This window comes from Zootoca vivipara, chromosome Z (assembly GCF_963506605.1).
Source record: "Zootoca vivipara chromosome Z, rZooViv1.1, whole genome shotgun sequence".
NCBI lineage: Eukaryota > Metazoa > Chordata > Lepidosauria > Squamata > Lacertidae > Zootoca > Zootoca vivipara.
Genome location: NC_083294.1, coordinates 7,382,298 through 7,397,734, shown reverse-complemented (window position 1 = coordinate 7,397,734; position 15,437 = coordinate 7,382,298). Strand labels below are relative to the sequence as shown.

The 15,437-nt window shown below is 43.9% G+C and overlaps 1 protein-coding gene across 6 annotated transcripts in view; it reads right to left on the bottom strand.

The window, feature by feature from the left end:
- TNC (tenascin C) overlaps positions 1-15,437 on the bottom strand; it is an 87,631-nt gene that overhangs the window by 5,974 nt on the left and 66,220 nt on the right. For all 6 annotated transcript variants that reach the window (XM_035112807.2, XM_035112808.2, XM_035112809.2 and 3 more), the window contains 9 exons: positions 11,990-12,112; positions 10,569-10,712; positions 9,288-9,407; positions 7,946-8,089; positions 7,478-7,608; positions 4,594-4,726; positions 2,555-2,706; positions 2,225-2,321; positions 1,319-1,480 (listed from right to left, as the gene is read on the bottom strand). In XM_035112807.2, the coding sequence (XP_034968698.2) occupies positions 1,319-1,480; positions 2,225-2,321; positions 2,555-2,706; positions 4,594-4,726; positions 7,478-7,608; positions 7,946-8,089; positions 9,288-9,407; positions 10,569-10,712; positions 11,990-12,112 (1,206 nt within the window). The remainder of the gene's footprint in view (positions 1-1,318; positions 1,481-2,224; positions 2,322-2,554; positions 2,707-4,593; positions 4,727-7,477; positions 7,609-7,945; positions 8,090-9,287; positions 9,408-10,568; positions 10,713-11,989; positions 12,113-15,437) is intronic.

The following is a 15,437-nucleotide window of genomic DNA, read 5'->3' as shown; positions in this document are numbered from 1 at the left end:
TGACTGCAGCTGCATTGTTTCCATTTTTCATTTCTCCTACTACAAATAAGACTTAGTTGGCTATCACCTGTTGTTGTTGTTGTTGTTGTTGTTGATTATGCTAATCAAGACTCAACAAGAGAAGAAATCAAATGAGACATGCTCCAGGTAAGGATTCCTTTCTTAGAGATATTCAGATTGTCTCAGAACCTTTTCTTTAAAAACAACAACAACTATGATACATTACTGTAACTTCCTCCAAATTCTTCATAAAATGAAAATGAGGAGGTGGGGGCAGAGGTGTGGGTCCTTCTGTGACTGACAGCTCCAGTTTGCAATCTAAGAATGACTTTACCAGAGCTTTGGCGGAAGGACATAGAACACAACAGAAGTAATTTGGGCTTCTGATTTCCCTCTGGTTTTTTTCAGGAAGGTGTTACTAGATATACATTATACTTTACAGCTGCATCTGTGATAAATAGGTAATAGGTTATTAGATGTTGTATTTTACAGGGTGTCCATGTTTATTGCTTGGATGATACTGGGTATAGTTTGACATTGCTGTTTAGCATATATTGACGATGCTCATTATGTATTATGTACCATTAGGTACTGTATATTATAGTTAAAGCTATGGTTTTCCCAGTAGTGATGTATGGAAGTGAGAGCTGGACCATAAAGAAGGCTGATCGCCGAAGAATTGGTGCTTTTGAATTATGGTGCTGGAGGAGACTCTTGAGAGTCCCATGGACTGCAAGAAGATCAAACCTATCCATTCTGAAGGAAATCAGCCCTGAGTGCTCACTGGAAGGACAGATCCTGAAGCTGAGGCTCCAATACTTTGGCCACCTCATGAGAAGAGAAGACTGCCTGGAAAAGACCCTGATGTTGGGAAAGATTGAGGGCACTAGGAGAAGGGGACGACAGAGGACGAGATGGTTGGACAGTGTTCTCGAAGCTACCAACATGAGTCTGACCAAATTGCGGGAGGCAGTGGAAGACAGGAGTGCCTGGCGTGCTCTGGTCCATGGGGTCACGAAGAGTCGGACACGACTAAACGACTAAACAACAACAACAACAAATTATTATAAGTTACATAAATGCAGCTCATAACAATAATTAGTACACCGTAATAATCAGCACATAATTATATATATGTTCTGCAGAATCATAGAATCGTAGAGCTGGAAGGGACCCAATTGGTCACCTAGTCCAAACTTTTGCAATGCAGGAGTGTTGTTAACCGCCTTGCGGCAGTATATAAATTTCCAAACCAAAATGAACAAACAAACAATCACAGAGGCTTGCAAGTTATTCTGAGGCTAGCACACAAACCTACCTGCCGTTCCACTATATCCTTCCACTCTCAGCCGGTAGCGAGACCTGGCATCACCGACAAAAAACTTGTCATAGAGGGCATAGGCAGTTTCTTCATGGTCACGCAAATCCACCCGCAGCTCATACTGGCCCTGGGAAGTGATTTTGTGGAGCCTGTCCAGACCTACAGGGAACAAATGCATGGTTCTATACTTAGGCAGGAATAACCTGCTGCAGAAATATAAGATGGGGGACAGCCGAGTTGTACGTGTGAAAAGGATCTAGAGGTGTTAGCAGGCCACAAGCTTAACATGAGCCAATAGTGTGATGCAGCAGCATTAAAAGCTAATGCTATTCCAGGCTGCATCAACAGAACTATAGTATCCAGATCAAGGGAAGTCATAGTATTGCTCTAGTCTGTCTTCGTCAGACCACACCTGGAATACTGTGTCTAGTTCCGGGCACCACAATTTAAGAAGAATATTGACAAGCTGGAAGGTGTGCAGAGGAGGGCAAACATGATAATAAAGGGACTGGAAACCAAGCCTTATGAGGAATGGTTGAGTGAATTGGGTATGTTTAGCCTGGAAAAGAGGACTGAGAGGAGATATGAAAGCCACCTTCAAATATCTAAAGGGCTGTCCCATGGAAGATGGAGCAGGCTTGTTTTCTCCTGCTCCGGAGGGTAGGACCAAAACCGGTGGTTTCAAGTTACAAGAAAGGAGAGTCTGGCCAAACACCAGGAAGAACTTTCTGATGGTAAGAGTTGTTTGGCAGTGGAACTACTTGGCTACTACTTTGTCTACTACCCTTTGAAGGTAGTAGCAGCACCAGATATAGGCCAGTGTAGGTGGTTCTCCTGCACAGGGCACCAAGCCAAGGGTGCAGTCCTTTGTGCAATGTGAGGGAATTCTTGTTAGTCACATACCTAGCCAGAATTCACCACTGGGATTTCCAAATCCAGCCTCATAAGTCCTCCAGTTCTGGTAGAATTCCTGCTCTCCATTCTGCCTTCTTAGAAACACCTGGAACCCAAAAATAAACATTGTTATTTTTGGTTACAGGTAGGTAGCCGTGTTGGTCTGGATCGAAGTAAAATAAAAAAATTCCTTCAGTAGCACCTTAAAGACCAACTAAGTTTTTATTTTGGTATGAGCTTTCGTGTGCATGCACACTTCTTCAGATATTTTTATAAACATTGCTATAATGGGACAGTGGCAGACAGCTTGTGTATTTATATATCCTCACAAATACTCACAATCCATCCGCCTCCATCAGAACTCATGTCGCAGAACACCTCTGTAGGCTGAGACTTGTTGCCATTTAGATAAATCGTGTAGAGGCCAGAGGCTGTTTCTCCATTCAGTAGAGCTTGGGAGCAGTCTCTGGGGTAAGGGTACAAGAGTCCAGCTGCAACAAAGGGGAACAAGCAAAGAATGACTACTTGAGTACCAGCACTTGTTACCGAGAAAGCAGTGGTGAGTGGTGCCTATTGAGCCTGACACGGAAGAAGGCAGGTAGACCAAAAGTGGTGGAGGCAGAGCCAACTAATTCTAGATTTGTCCCCATACTCCTCCCTGCAGAGTTTTGCAAGAGCAACACCCAGGCCCCATCCACACTAGACATTTAAAGTGCTATGATACCACTTTAAACAGTCATGGTTTCCTCCAAAGAATTTTGGCAACTGTAGTTTTTAAGGATGCTGGGAGTTAGGAAATCCTCAATCCCTTCCCAGGGCTACAATTCCCAGAGCACTTAAACAATCAATTCATATTCACTGGGAACTCTGGGGGTTGTGTCCCAGCGACTCTCAGAACCTTTAACGAACTATAGCTCCCAGAATTCATTGGGGGGGGACATGGCTGCTTAAAGAGCTATCTAGTCTGATCCCCAGCAATGCAGGAATCACAGCTAAGGAAACATAGTGCTTTAATTGTATGGTGTAAATGTGGCATGAGACTAAGTAAGAGGAAACTGGCATAGGCAGTTTGATCCTCTGGAGAAGATGTATGTAGAAAATCAGGCTGGTAGGGGCTGGCTGATGGCAGACTGAGGTTGGTGGTGCAAGTGTCCCAGTTCTCTCTTGAACTCCCTTGAAAGAAAAGTGTCATTTCATTAGGCCCAACAAAGCTGTCAAATTCTGACCACCATGACAACATTTACAATGAGCAAAGGAGCCAATTAATAGGGTCATGAAGCCCCTGCAATAAAATATTTGAGGGGGCTGCCCCCCAAGTTGATGGGCATTGCCATTCAAATGTTGTGTGTACACTGCATCATGTGATCGATTATGCAGGATGGGGCTTACCTGCACCCCCCCCATATTTTATTCAAGTTGGCACCCTTGACGCTGAGGCAAATCATGCCCATAGCTGCCAAGTTTTCCCTTTTCTCGCGAGGAAGCCTATTCAGCATAAGGGAAAATCCCTGTAAAAAAGGGATAACTTGGCAGCTATGATCATGCCTACATTTGAATGTGGAAGTACAAGGGCCCACACAGCAGAAATTGTGGCTGCTCCACATCTTCCCTGGTCCTTCTCCTACTGTGTTACCTGTAGCTAAGCCATGGTTTGCCTCGGCATGATGTATGAACCATGCAGCATTATGATTTCTCTCCCTCCATACAAACCGTGAGTGGTATGCCAAGAACAACTCATGACTGCAGCTTGTTGTTTAAGGCAAAACATGGGCCCAGGTTCAGACCATGGCTTAGCTCCTGGTAGCATTGGAGCACGAAGATTTGGGGAGGATTGAGAAACCATCCTTCCCCTTTGAGCTGCCTTTCCCAGCTCTATGGCATCTTTTTTTAAAGATGCAATCAGAACTGAATGTGATAATCTAGACAGGTGCACAGCAGATGTATTGAAATATGGGCCAGTTTGCTTTGTGGGGGGGGGGGGAGTAGGAAGTGTCACCTGCCACCTCCCACCTCCCAGTCCCTGCCAAGTTGCTGTCAGAGAAAAAAGGGACTGGGCCGGAAATAGCAGACCGGAATTAGCACTGCCGCCATTTTGGAACTGGGCGGAGCATGCTCAGAAGTGACTTTTGATGCTGCTTTGCCCAGTTCCAAAATGGCCGCCGCACCAGAAGTCGCACTGCAGCCATTTTGGAACTGGGCAGAGCAGCATCAAAAGTCGCTTCTGAGCATGCTCCGCCCAGTTCCAAAATGGCCGCCGCACCAGAATAAACCGGGAAAAAACAAAAAAATCCGTTTTTTCAGCTAGGAACAGCTGGAAAACGGGGATTTCCCGGGGAAAACGGGAGACTTGGCAGCTATGGTCCCTGCATGTATCATACTTGTGGTGAATATTGCTTGGATGATCTTGCTCTTCAAATTCCGGTTCAGGGCCTGTAATTTCACTGTGTACTGGGTGGATGGACTCAGCTCTGACAAGCTGTAGGAATTCGACTCAGGTCCCAGGATAACTTCCTGCAGGGTGGAGGGAATCAATAATGAATGGAGGGTGAATGAATTAAGAATGAAGACTTGTTCCATTTTTACATGGTTGTTGAATCATTCATGCTACCTTAAGAAAACAGTGTCAAAGATTGATGAGGCCATTTCTGTTCCTGATAAGATCTTCCCACACCACACTACATTAGAAGCAAGAGAATGGTTCCCTTAAGATAAATCTTTCATACGAGAATATGCTGGTGGCATAGCTAGAAAGCAAGGTTAGTGTTGGTGTGAACATGGCTGATACATGCACCAAGCCACAGCAGCATATTTGGAGCGCGTCAAATATGTATCCCCTACTGTAGCATCTCTATGAACATGACTGCACTAAATAGAGGAGCTGTTTCTGCTGCCCAAACTCATCATGTCTTAGACACCCATCAAAAATGGTCTCAAATGGCATTTGGTGGCAAATAATTTGGCTGTGCAATACCAGGCTATTTATGAAGAAAGCATGGATGTGAGAAGTGCAGTACTTCCCCACCTCTGGCTATTTTCAGGGTTGGGGTGAATTTTGAGAGCAGGGGTTCAAAACTCACTGTCACTCCTCTTTGACCTTGCCAGGCTGGCATTTACAGTTTCTCGTGTCCAGAGATCCCATTGGAATGATGGGGATGCTTGGCACTCTGGGAAAACAAATATGGCAGCCTCCAGCCCAGGCAGAACATTTTTTGAGCTTGGCCTCTTTGCTCTTAAAATTCACATCAACAGCCTGAAGTCCTACCCACAAAGGTTTTGTGTACTGCTGGAAATGTTCATGTTCCCTGCCTCTGGTATGTCTCATGGACAGGTGAAACTCGGAAAATTAGAATATCGTCGAAAAGTGCATTTATTTTAGTAATGCAACTTATTATTTTTTATTTTTCTTTTAATTTTTACAAATGCTTTCTTTTGGAAATTCCACAGTAATAAAACAAATAGTTACAATAATACATAAATAAACATCGCTATTACATTTCATTAATTACCGTACATTCCATTTATGATTGACCCACCTAACAACAAATAATTACAATTACAACAAATAAAGGCTTGACATATCTTGCTTTGCATGTCATGCATCTATCTCATATATACCGTAAATGCACTTTTCGACGATATTCTAATTTTCCGAGTTTTACCTGCATATCTGAGCAGTGCAATTCTGGTTACATTGGGTTGTGTCCAGTATTATTTTCGCTCAGAGAAGACCCATTGAAATTAATGGTCATGACAAACTTAGGCCTATTGGTTTCAATGGGATCTAGTCTGAGTGGAACTGACATTGGATACAACCATAATTAACCCCCCCCCCAAGTAACGGAAATAGAAGGACAATTGATGTAGATCTCCTGTTCACAGAAGGAACACAGAAAGCTCCTATATACCATTGGCCCTGTGAAATGCTGATTGATTGCAGCTCTATGGGGGCCTTTTGACAGAGATTCTTGTCAGGCTTATATGGGAACCTGGGAACTTTTACAAACAAACCATGCACTCTAAGTCTGCATTCACACAGCAATATACTCCGTTGCCCTAACATTTCCCAAATTGTTAATTCTCACATTATACTTCAGCTTTACACAATGCAAAAGGTGGGAAACTAATGGAAGATAACACATGTTCATTTACATTTGATTCCATTGAAGATACATTTGCAACTATCCTTAACCTGGAAAATTGTGAGATAAAGTGACAGAATTGGGGGCAGTGTACGGCATACGGATCTTTCCTGTGGTTTACATGAGGGGCACTTTGGAGGTGGAATGAGGGCATTTGCCAGTCCTTCTTTGTTAAAATTATTGTTCTAATGGAGAAAGAGTTTTAACTTGGGTGGGTCCTGTTTTATTTGGTGGGGGGTGGTTGTTTTAAAATGTTATATATTAATTTAGATTTTGTATTCGTATTTTTGGGCTGGTTTTATTGTTTAGGGGTCCTTGTTGAGGAGTGTATTTATTGTTGTTGTTGTTAATTGTTTTAATTATTTTTATTATGCCCATGTTGTGCTTTTTATATTGTAACTTCATGTTGTTAACTGCCCTGGGTATAGGGCAATATGCAAAGCAAACAAACAGTCGTGGGGAAACAAAAGCAGGCATGTGCGGAAAGGGTAAAGGAGTAGTGATATTGTCTAACAACATTCATTGTTTTGTCCCACCACGCTCAATGATGCGAATTAAATTTATTGCAACATGCTGGTAAAGGTAAAGGGACCCCTGACCATTAGGTCCAGTCGTGACCGACTCTGGGGTTGTGCGCTCATCTCACATTATTGGCCGAGGGAGCGGGCGTATAGCTTCCAGGTCATGTGGCCAGCATGACAAAGCCGCTTTTAGCAAACCAGAGCAGCACATGGAAACGCCGTTGTAGCGGTTCCTATTTATCTACTTGCATTTTGACGTGCTTTTGAACTGCTAGGTTGGCAGGAGCTGGGACCAAGCAACGGGAGCTCACCCCGTCACAGGGATTCGAACTGCCGACCTTCTGATCAGCAAGCCCTAGGCTCAGTGGTTTAACCCACAGCGCCACCTGGGTCCCAACATGCTGGTATATCAGTCTAAAACTCATAGTTCCATAATGCACCTGCCACTGCAGTGTGAAAGACACATTAGAAAACAGACAGAAGTGCTGTCATTATAATCAGAGGGAAACTAATGCATGTCTGAACACATCTTTAATATCTGGGTGCTTTCCCTTTGCAGTCTGCACATAACAGACACTATCATACTAGACCCAAATGCTTACCTTAACTTTGCCATCAATTGATTCATAGATCAAGAGGTAACCTGTAACAGAGGCACGAGGGGGCTTCCATGTTAGCTGTGCTGTTTCAAACTGAACATCAGTTGCAGTGAGATCCCTTGGAGCATCAAGGTCTAGGAGAAAGATGAGAAGTTTTTATTTTTATTTTTAATATATTTTAATATAAAGATTGGTCTTCCTGGTGCCTTCCAGATGTTTTGGACCAAAGCTGCCATCGACCCAAGGCAGCATGAACAATAGTCCATTCTTAACAATAGTGTTAAGAATCATAGTCCAAAAACACCTGGAGGGAGCAAGGTTGGAAAAGATTGTTAAAGATATACAGTATACAAACCCACTCATGCAGACTCAGCCCTCCCTTCTGAGAATCCAAAGTCAGTGCAATATGCTTGTTTTAGGACCACAAGCTTAATCAGGAACCTATGATGGAGCAGAACCTGCCTATGTTACCTGTAGTGAATTTGGTGGATATGACTGTGCTTTTCTGTGGTCCCTTCCTGGCATAGATCCGGAGTGTATATTCAGAGGCTGGGCGGAGGCCAGTGAGATCATATTCCACAGTATTGCCTGAGACACTCTGAGTCATTTCATGCTCTAAAACAACAAAGACAGGCCATTGATCAATGAGCAACTTGGATTCAGCAGGTGCATTTGTTGAACCATAGAATCCTAGAATTGTAGAGTCCAACCCCTTTCATTGCAGGAAGATGCAGCTGTCCCATACAGGGATCGAACCTTCAACCTTGGCATTATTAGCACAATGCTCTAACCAACAAAGCTAATGGCATATTGGATTCACTGCTTTTGCAAAGCATGTGTTGCTCCTCTTAGTTAATTTTTGCCGACCTATATAGAGAAGAGGACTCTATAACACAGCCCACTTGGATTAGAGAGCTTGTTCAACTCCATCCCTGTAATTTTATTTTATTTCTTAGAAATATCTCAAACCCATCTTCCATCATAAGGTCTGAGGTCAGGGTACAATGCAAATTACAATTCACATTGAACCAATCTGGATCACAAATGAACTTGCTCCCCACCCCCCAAAAGCAGGCTACAATACAACAAGCACCTTTAAAGTTTCAAATGTCTTTAAGGTTCCACTATAACTTAACATGGCTATTCCTCTGCAGTTCATGGGTTATAGCCAGCATTGGTCCTACTTAGAGTAGACCCATTGAAACATGGCCATTGCTAACTTAGGTGCATTAATTTCAATGGGTCCACTCCAAGTACAACCCAACAATTTTAGGAGAGCTCCATGACAGAGTTAGCAAAAAGCAAAGGATGCAGTTGTGACTGGTGCCCATTGATATTGGTAGGGCAGAAAGGAGGGAGGTCAACAGGAGGTGAACCCAGGGCCAATAACAAACTGAGACAGCCCCTGGAGTGGTTGTAGGTAAGAAGAAAATTCTACAACTGTTTGCATTTTTTTTAAAAAAAATCCTCATCTGAATGTTAGTGTGAATTTCTCCTAATATACACATTTTGTATTCAGTTTTGCCGGATACACATTTTTACAAAGCAATCTCTCCTGACATACCGGTAATGCATTTTTGTATGTTGTTATTTGCATACACTTTATTCCCCCCAGCATATGCATTTTTTTCCAGTATACATTCCTTGGCTGGAGAACTGCATTGCAAAATCTGGAGGGGTGTAGATTTTAAAATATGACTTTGTTTCAGTTCACATGCTATATCAGAAAGTGCAAATTTGGTTGTTTTGACTTTAAAATTGGATCGCATTTCTCCACCAGCCCCAGCCTTACTCCAAAGCAATGTTGACTTACCACCCTCAGTAACATAGGAAATGATGTACTCATCAACAGCAGCAATTGCCGGTTGCCAAACAGCCAGTGCTTTGGAATCAGTGATGTTCACTGCCATTAGCCCTGATGGGCTATCCAAAGCTACAGAGTGGGAGACAGAGAGAGATAGAATGTCACAATCTGCCTTGGTACCACTTGCTAGAACACTTGTGTGGTGTCATCTGCATTACTTCCTTCAAATCCCTTCCGAAAAAAGACACACATTTTCTGTCAAGGATACCCCTCTAGTTCCCATGTCCTGCAGTAATGCAGTGGGTAAGGTAAAGGTAAAGGGACCCCTGACTGTTAGGTCCAGTCACGGACGACTCTGGGGTTGTGGTGCTCATCTCACATTATTGGCTGAGGGAGCCGGCGTACAGCTTCCAGGTCATGTGGCCACCATGACTAAGCCGCTTCTGGCGAACCAGAGCAGCACACAGAAATGCCGTTTACCTTTCTGCCGGAGCGGTACCTATATATCTACTTGCACTTTGAGGTCCTTTCGAACTGCTAGGTTGGCAGGAGCTGGGACCAAGCAACAGGAGCTCACCCCGTTATGGGGATTTGAACCACCGACCTTCTGATCGGCAAGCCCTAGGCTCTGTGGTTTAGACCACAGCGCCACCTACATCCCAATGCTGTGGGTAACTAAGCCTAAACACATGCAACTGTAATGGCCACATCTTGCTCCCTTGTTTCTCCCAGTCTTCCTTCCCCTTTCTCCATTGTTTCCTCTGTGTCAAATTTTAGACTGTAAGCTCCTCAGGGCAGGGACCTGCCCTTTTGTACTCTCTAAAGCAATAGTGAGGAATCTCCAGTCCACAGGCCTAATCAAGCCACTTCGCCCAAATCATGCACACCTGACATTATATGTTACGCCAAATGGCTGAAAAAGAACAACCAAGAACCTTAAAATAAATTCTTCATTTTTTTTCATGGCAAGCAGGGCTTTTGCTACCAAGCCCCAATGTGGCAGGCTGCACTCAAAAGTTTCTGAGTGAAACCGTTCCCTGCCCCTAAACTATGTCTGCCCGCAACCCCACATTGGCAGGCATCTTCCTTTGCAATCTCACTTGAGTCCAAAGGAAAGAATCAGGAGCACACCTACGGTAACCAGACACCAGGTGTTTGACAGTGGTCAGCCCTATCTTTTTCTCAAAGTGGCCCACCAGGAGACAGGGTCTCTGGATCCTGTTCCCTACTCCTGCTGTAAAGCATCTTGGCTACTGAGCCACTTAATTACCATCTACTTCTGGGACATACCTGTGGTCAGAGATCCAGAAACAGGCTCACTTTCTTCAAATCCTTTGACAGAGACGATACTGACAATGTACTCCACGCCAGGGATCAGCTTTGCCAGTTTAGTTCTACTCTTGCTTCCATCTACTGTCACATAATTGGGGGGACCTGGAATAGATAATGCGTAGCTTGGGTGACTGGTGGAATCAAGTGTGCAAGGTTCAGAAACCAGAAGCAAAGGCTTAAGCGTTTTCATAATTGTCTCCAACATTCACAATACATTACCAGCCATAAGAGATCATAAGAGCTCTGCCAAAGACCCGTCTAGTCCAGCACCTTGTTCTCAGTGACCATTATGTTCCTGAGAAGCCTACAAGAAATACACGAGCGCAACAGCTCTTTCCCTACTCCTCTTCCACAGCAACTGGTATTCGGATCCAGCACTGGAGGTAGTACACAGCCATCATGGGTATGAATTTGTCTAATCTCCCCTTAAAGCCATCCAAGTGGGTTGCTGTCACTACATCTTCTGGTTGAGCATTCCATTCTTCCTTTATGCACCACAACAAGAAGTGTTGCCTTTTGTTTGTCCTGAACCTCCCAACATCCAGTTTCATTGGTGTCAGAGGTTCTTGCGACTACTCTAGAGTAACGACGCTCCGCATGCTTGTCTTTAAACAGTTTTTTATCAGTGCAGGCTATTTACAGTGAGCTGGGTATGTAAAACATGTCTGCTCAGCCCGATGCAGAATCCGGCACTGCCCCCCCCCACATGATCTTCTCCAACATAGTAGCCTCGGGGCAGTGAATCTCCTCCCTCTCTTTCTCCTGCGTAATTACGGAACCGGAGGAAGGGGTCTACGCTCCAGGCTTTCATTTTCTCCCTTCTCCCCCTCCCTTTCCTCACTCCTGTGTGGCCCGGGCTCTCTCATGTTGCTGGAGCCCTGGCCCTCTCTCTCCATTCCCTCACTAGCCTCCTCAGAGCCCTCGCTTCCATCGCTGCTTGGGGAGGAGCTACTTCTGATGCAAGGGGGCGGTCCTCTGTACTTCCTCGCCCTTACAATTGGTATTATGAAAAAGGTTGAAACATTATTCCATCCCAAGGGTCATAGTCTTCCAAAGGCAACCTTCGGGGGGTGGGGGGGGCACATGCCAGCAGCGGATAGGGTCAGAGACAAAAGTAGGCAAAGCAGCGAAGGCAACTCTTATCCTACACCCATACCATCTCTCTCTATGCTGCATCCAGGCAAGCAAGAGAAATGATCACAGTTCATGAACACATTTAAGTCAGGCAAAACCATTCATGAAGGGCGTAGATAAGTGCTGATGGAAGATTGGGAGATGCGGCCTGAGAAGATCCTGAGGGCCAGGCATTTGGCCACCTCCAGGCCTCTGTTCCCGCTCCTCTGGCCTATCCCTGTTCATACACCCTTCTTCTCCCTTACCTCCTGTAACTGGAACATAGCTAATCCGGAAGAGGTCCACCTTTGTCCGTGGGGCTGTCCAACTGACCACAGCTGAGTCTTCGGTAATATCAGAGAATGTAATTTCCTTGGGAGGTCCCATTGCTAACCAAGAGACAGACAATAAGGCAAACAAAGAGAAGGAGTTAACAAATTGTTGCATCAGCCAGGCTGGTTGGGAAAAAAAAATACACACACTTGGTCTCAGATTTCCAGTCCAGGAGCTACAATAAATACTTGGTCCAGTGTCATGACTGGAATGGAAAGTTCCATACCACAAAGCATTTTTACTTGGCACAGGCAAATGATTGCCTTCATGGCCAAGTTTTTGTTTTTGACAAGGATCTTGAAGTTGTAGTCAAGACTGCATACAGCTCCCCCTATCACCCCCCCAAAAGATTTGTAATGCTCAAATCCCAAGACACCTTCTGCCAAGAGACAACATAGGGATAGCAAATGCTGCATTCAAAATGGATCATTTGTGGTCTTTGACAGTATGTCAGGTGTTATAGCTCTAGTTGAGAGATCCATGTGTTCTCAGCTGTGGACATGGAGCCAGGGGTGTAGGAAGGGGGGCGGGGGTCCTCCCCGGGTGCCATCATGGAGGGGGGTGACAAATTATCAAGGAACAATTACTGCCCTACTAGGGTGGTTAATTTAAAAAAAATTTTTTTTAATGCCGGCTCCGAAGGTCTTATCTTACTACACTAGAGATTATATAGTTATATATGAAATTTCATGCATATCAGTTAATATCTTGACCACCCTCCACGAAAACAGCTGTTTACTTGGCCATTTCCCCATGTCGTGAAGGCTGAAATTTCAGTTCAAAGGAGCACTTACTGTTCCCAACCCTAACCCTGCGGAAAGCCATCTAATTAGAATTTAATTTGATTTTAACATGTTTTTAGGAGGTAATTTAATTATTGTTTGATTTATTACCAGTGTTATCTATCTGATGTTAGCTGCCCTGAGCACTACTTCAGCTGGGATATAAATAAAAGTTTATTATTATTATTATTATTATTATTATTATTATTCCTTTGTAAGAAAATATGAAATAATATAAAACCATTTTTGCAGGCAAAAAAATAAATAAAATCAATGTGTGTGTGTGTGGGGGGGTTGACAAGAAATTTTCCACACCGGGTACCACTTGACCTTCCCACGCCTCTGCATGGAGCTCTTGTATTGGGGAAGCCTCTGCACATTTATGCTCCAGGGCCTAGCTATCAACTTCCCCTTCCTTAGTTTCAGTATTACCCTTTTATAGAACTCAATGGGGAGGAGAGTGGGGCCAAAACTGAAATTAGTCCTCATCTGCAGTACAGTGGTACCTTGGTTTATGAACACAATTGGTTCCGGAAGTCTGTTCATAAACTGAAGCGTTCATAAACTGAAGCGAACTTTCCCATTGAAAGTAATGGAAAGTGGATTAATCCGTTCCAGACGGGTCCACGGCGTTCGTAAACCGAAAATTCGTAAACCGAGGTCTTCATAAACCGAGGTTCCACTGTATTCACTTAAAGCAGTACCATAGAAGCATAGAATTGTAGAGTTGTAAGGTACCCTGAGGGTCATCTAGTCCAACCCGCTGCAATGCAGGAACATGCAGATGTTCCCTACAGGGATCAAACCTGCATCCTTGGCATTATCAGCACCACACTCTAACCAACTGTGTCATCTGGTGATTAGCGTACCATCCCACTTTACACAGTCATGGTTTCCTCCAAAGTATCCTAGGAACAGCAGTCTGTTAAGGGTGCTGGGAGTTGTCAGCAGACCCGTTCACAGAGCTACAATACACATATTTTCCAAGGAAGAGAGATTGCTAAACTACTTTTAGAACTGTAGTTCTGTGAGCGGACAAGGCATCTCCTAGGCACCTCACAGCACCTCCAACACACTAGTGTTACCAAAATTATTTGGGGTAAGTCACACCTTGGAGTTTCCAGTGGAAATGTAGATTTGGCAGGGCACCTGTTCATTATGTTTCTCTTTCCCAGCTTTTTGCCTTCATTACATTGTTGGGGCATTTTTTTGTCGCAATGTTTATGCTGATTTTTGGCATCAGATGTAGATACGCTTTGTGTAGAAAAAAAATGTGGCTGATGTGAATCTGCCAATTTTGTGTGCATCCTGCCCTCTCCCCCTTGGTTAAATGTCCCTGCATATTCATTGCAGATAATGATAAAACCATGTGCAAGTCAAAGCTGTTCAAGTTTACAAGTTTTCATGTCAAGATTTTTGCTATGGGTCTGACATTTCTTTTGGCAGGTCAACCTGCAAAAGGGAAATAAAATGTAAGAGCTTTCCAACACCCAGGGGGAAAAAAATATGGCAGCTCAGTATGTACATTCACCCTTTTAACTGTAAATAGATGCCGCCCCCCAGTTGCAATGAAAACAACATAGATTTTTTTGAAGAAGAAAGAATTACAGTAAAAATAAGCAACCCACACAAGAGATGTCCATTAGCAAGCAAGAGACAAATAGCAGAAGCAAATCACATTAAAACAATCTAATAAGACATGCCAGTTAAAGTTCAACTAATTTTTTCTTCTTCTAAATTGGGAAGATGTGTGTGCTTTCCTAACTTGAGTTTGCTTACAAAGCCCAGCCTGAAACATCTCCAGCATTTCCAGATTTGTAAGGAAAGAATGAGAAAAAGCTATCCTAAGGGCTGATGGGTGTTGGAGTCCAACAGCACCTGGACCTATCCACCTATCCGTGTTCTGCCCTTTCCAGTCCAAAACTCCTTGCAGCAGGGATGGGGGGACCCATGGCCCTCCAGGTGTTGCAGATTTCCTTCTTTGCCTTTGGGGAAATATTTTTTGCATTAGCATCAAAATTTGGGTGTATCGAAAGACTGAAAGTCACAAAATCAAAAGCATGATTCCTTGGAGCTTTCTGAATTGCTGCACTATAAGCAAATTTTGTTGGAGATTTTAATGGAGTTTTTCCTGTTGCCAACTTACAGAATCAACTCCTGGGCTCCTAAGCCAGTCTGAAAAGGGCTGACTAAGGTTCTCTGATAACAGAGACGGTGGGAAGGAGGCACTGTAATAGCGACTAGAGATTTATCATGGAGTCCATGGGAGAAAAGCTGTATCACAGTGGCAAAGTATTTACTTTGCATGCAGAAGGATCTAGGTTCAATCCAAGGCATCACCAAGTAGGGATGAGAATGTCTCTTGCCTGAAACCCCAGATAGCTGCTGCCAATAAATGTAGACTGGGGTGTGAAACCTTTTTGGTGCAGCAGGTCAGATCCTTCTCTCCCACCAGCCCATGGGTCACCTCTGACGCATGGGCAGGATTTTCAATCACCTTGCACCATAATAATAATAATATAATAATAATTTATTATTTATACCCTGCCCATCTGCCTGGGTGTTCTCGAAGCTACGAACATGAGTTTGACCAAACTGC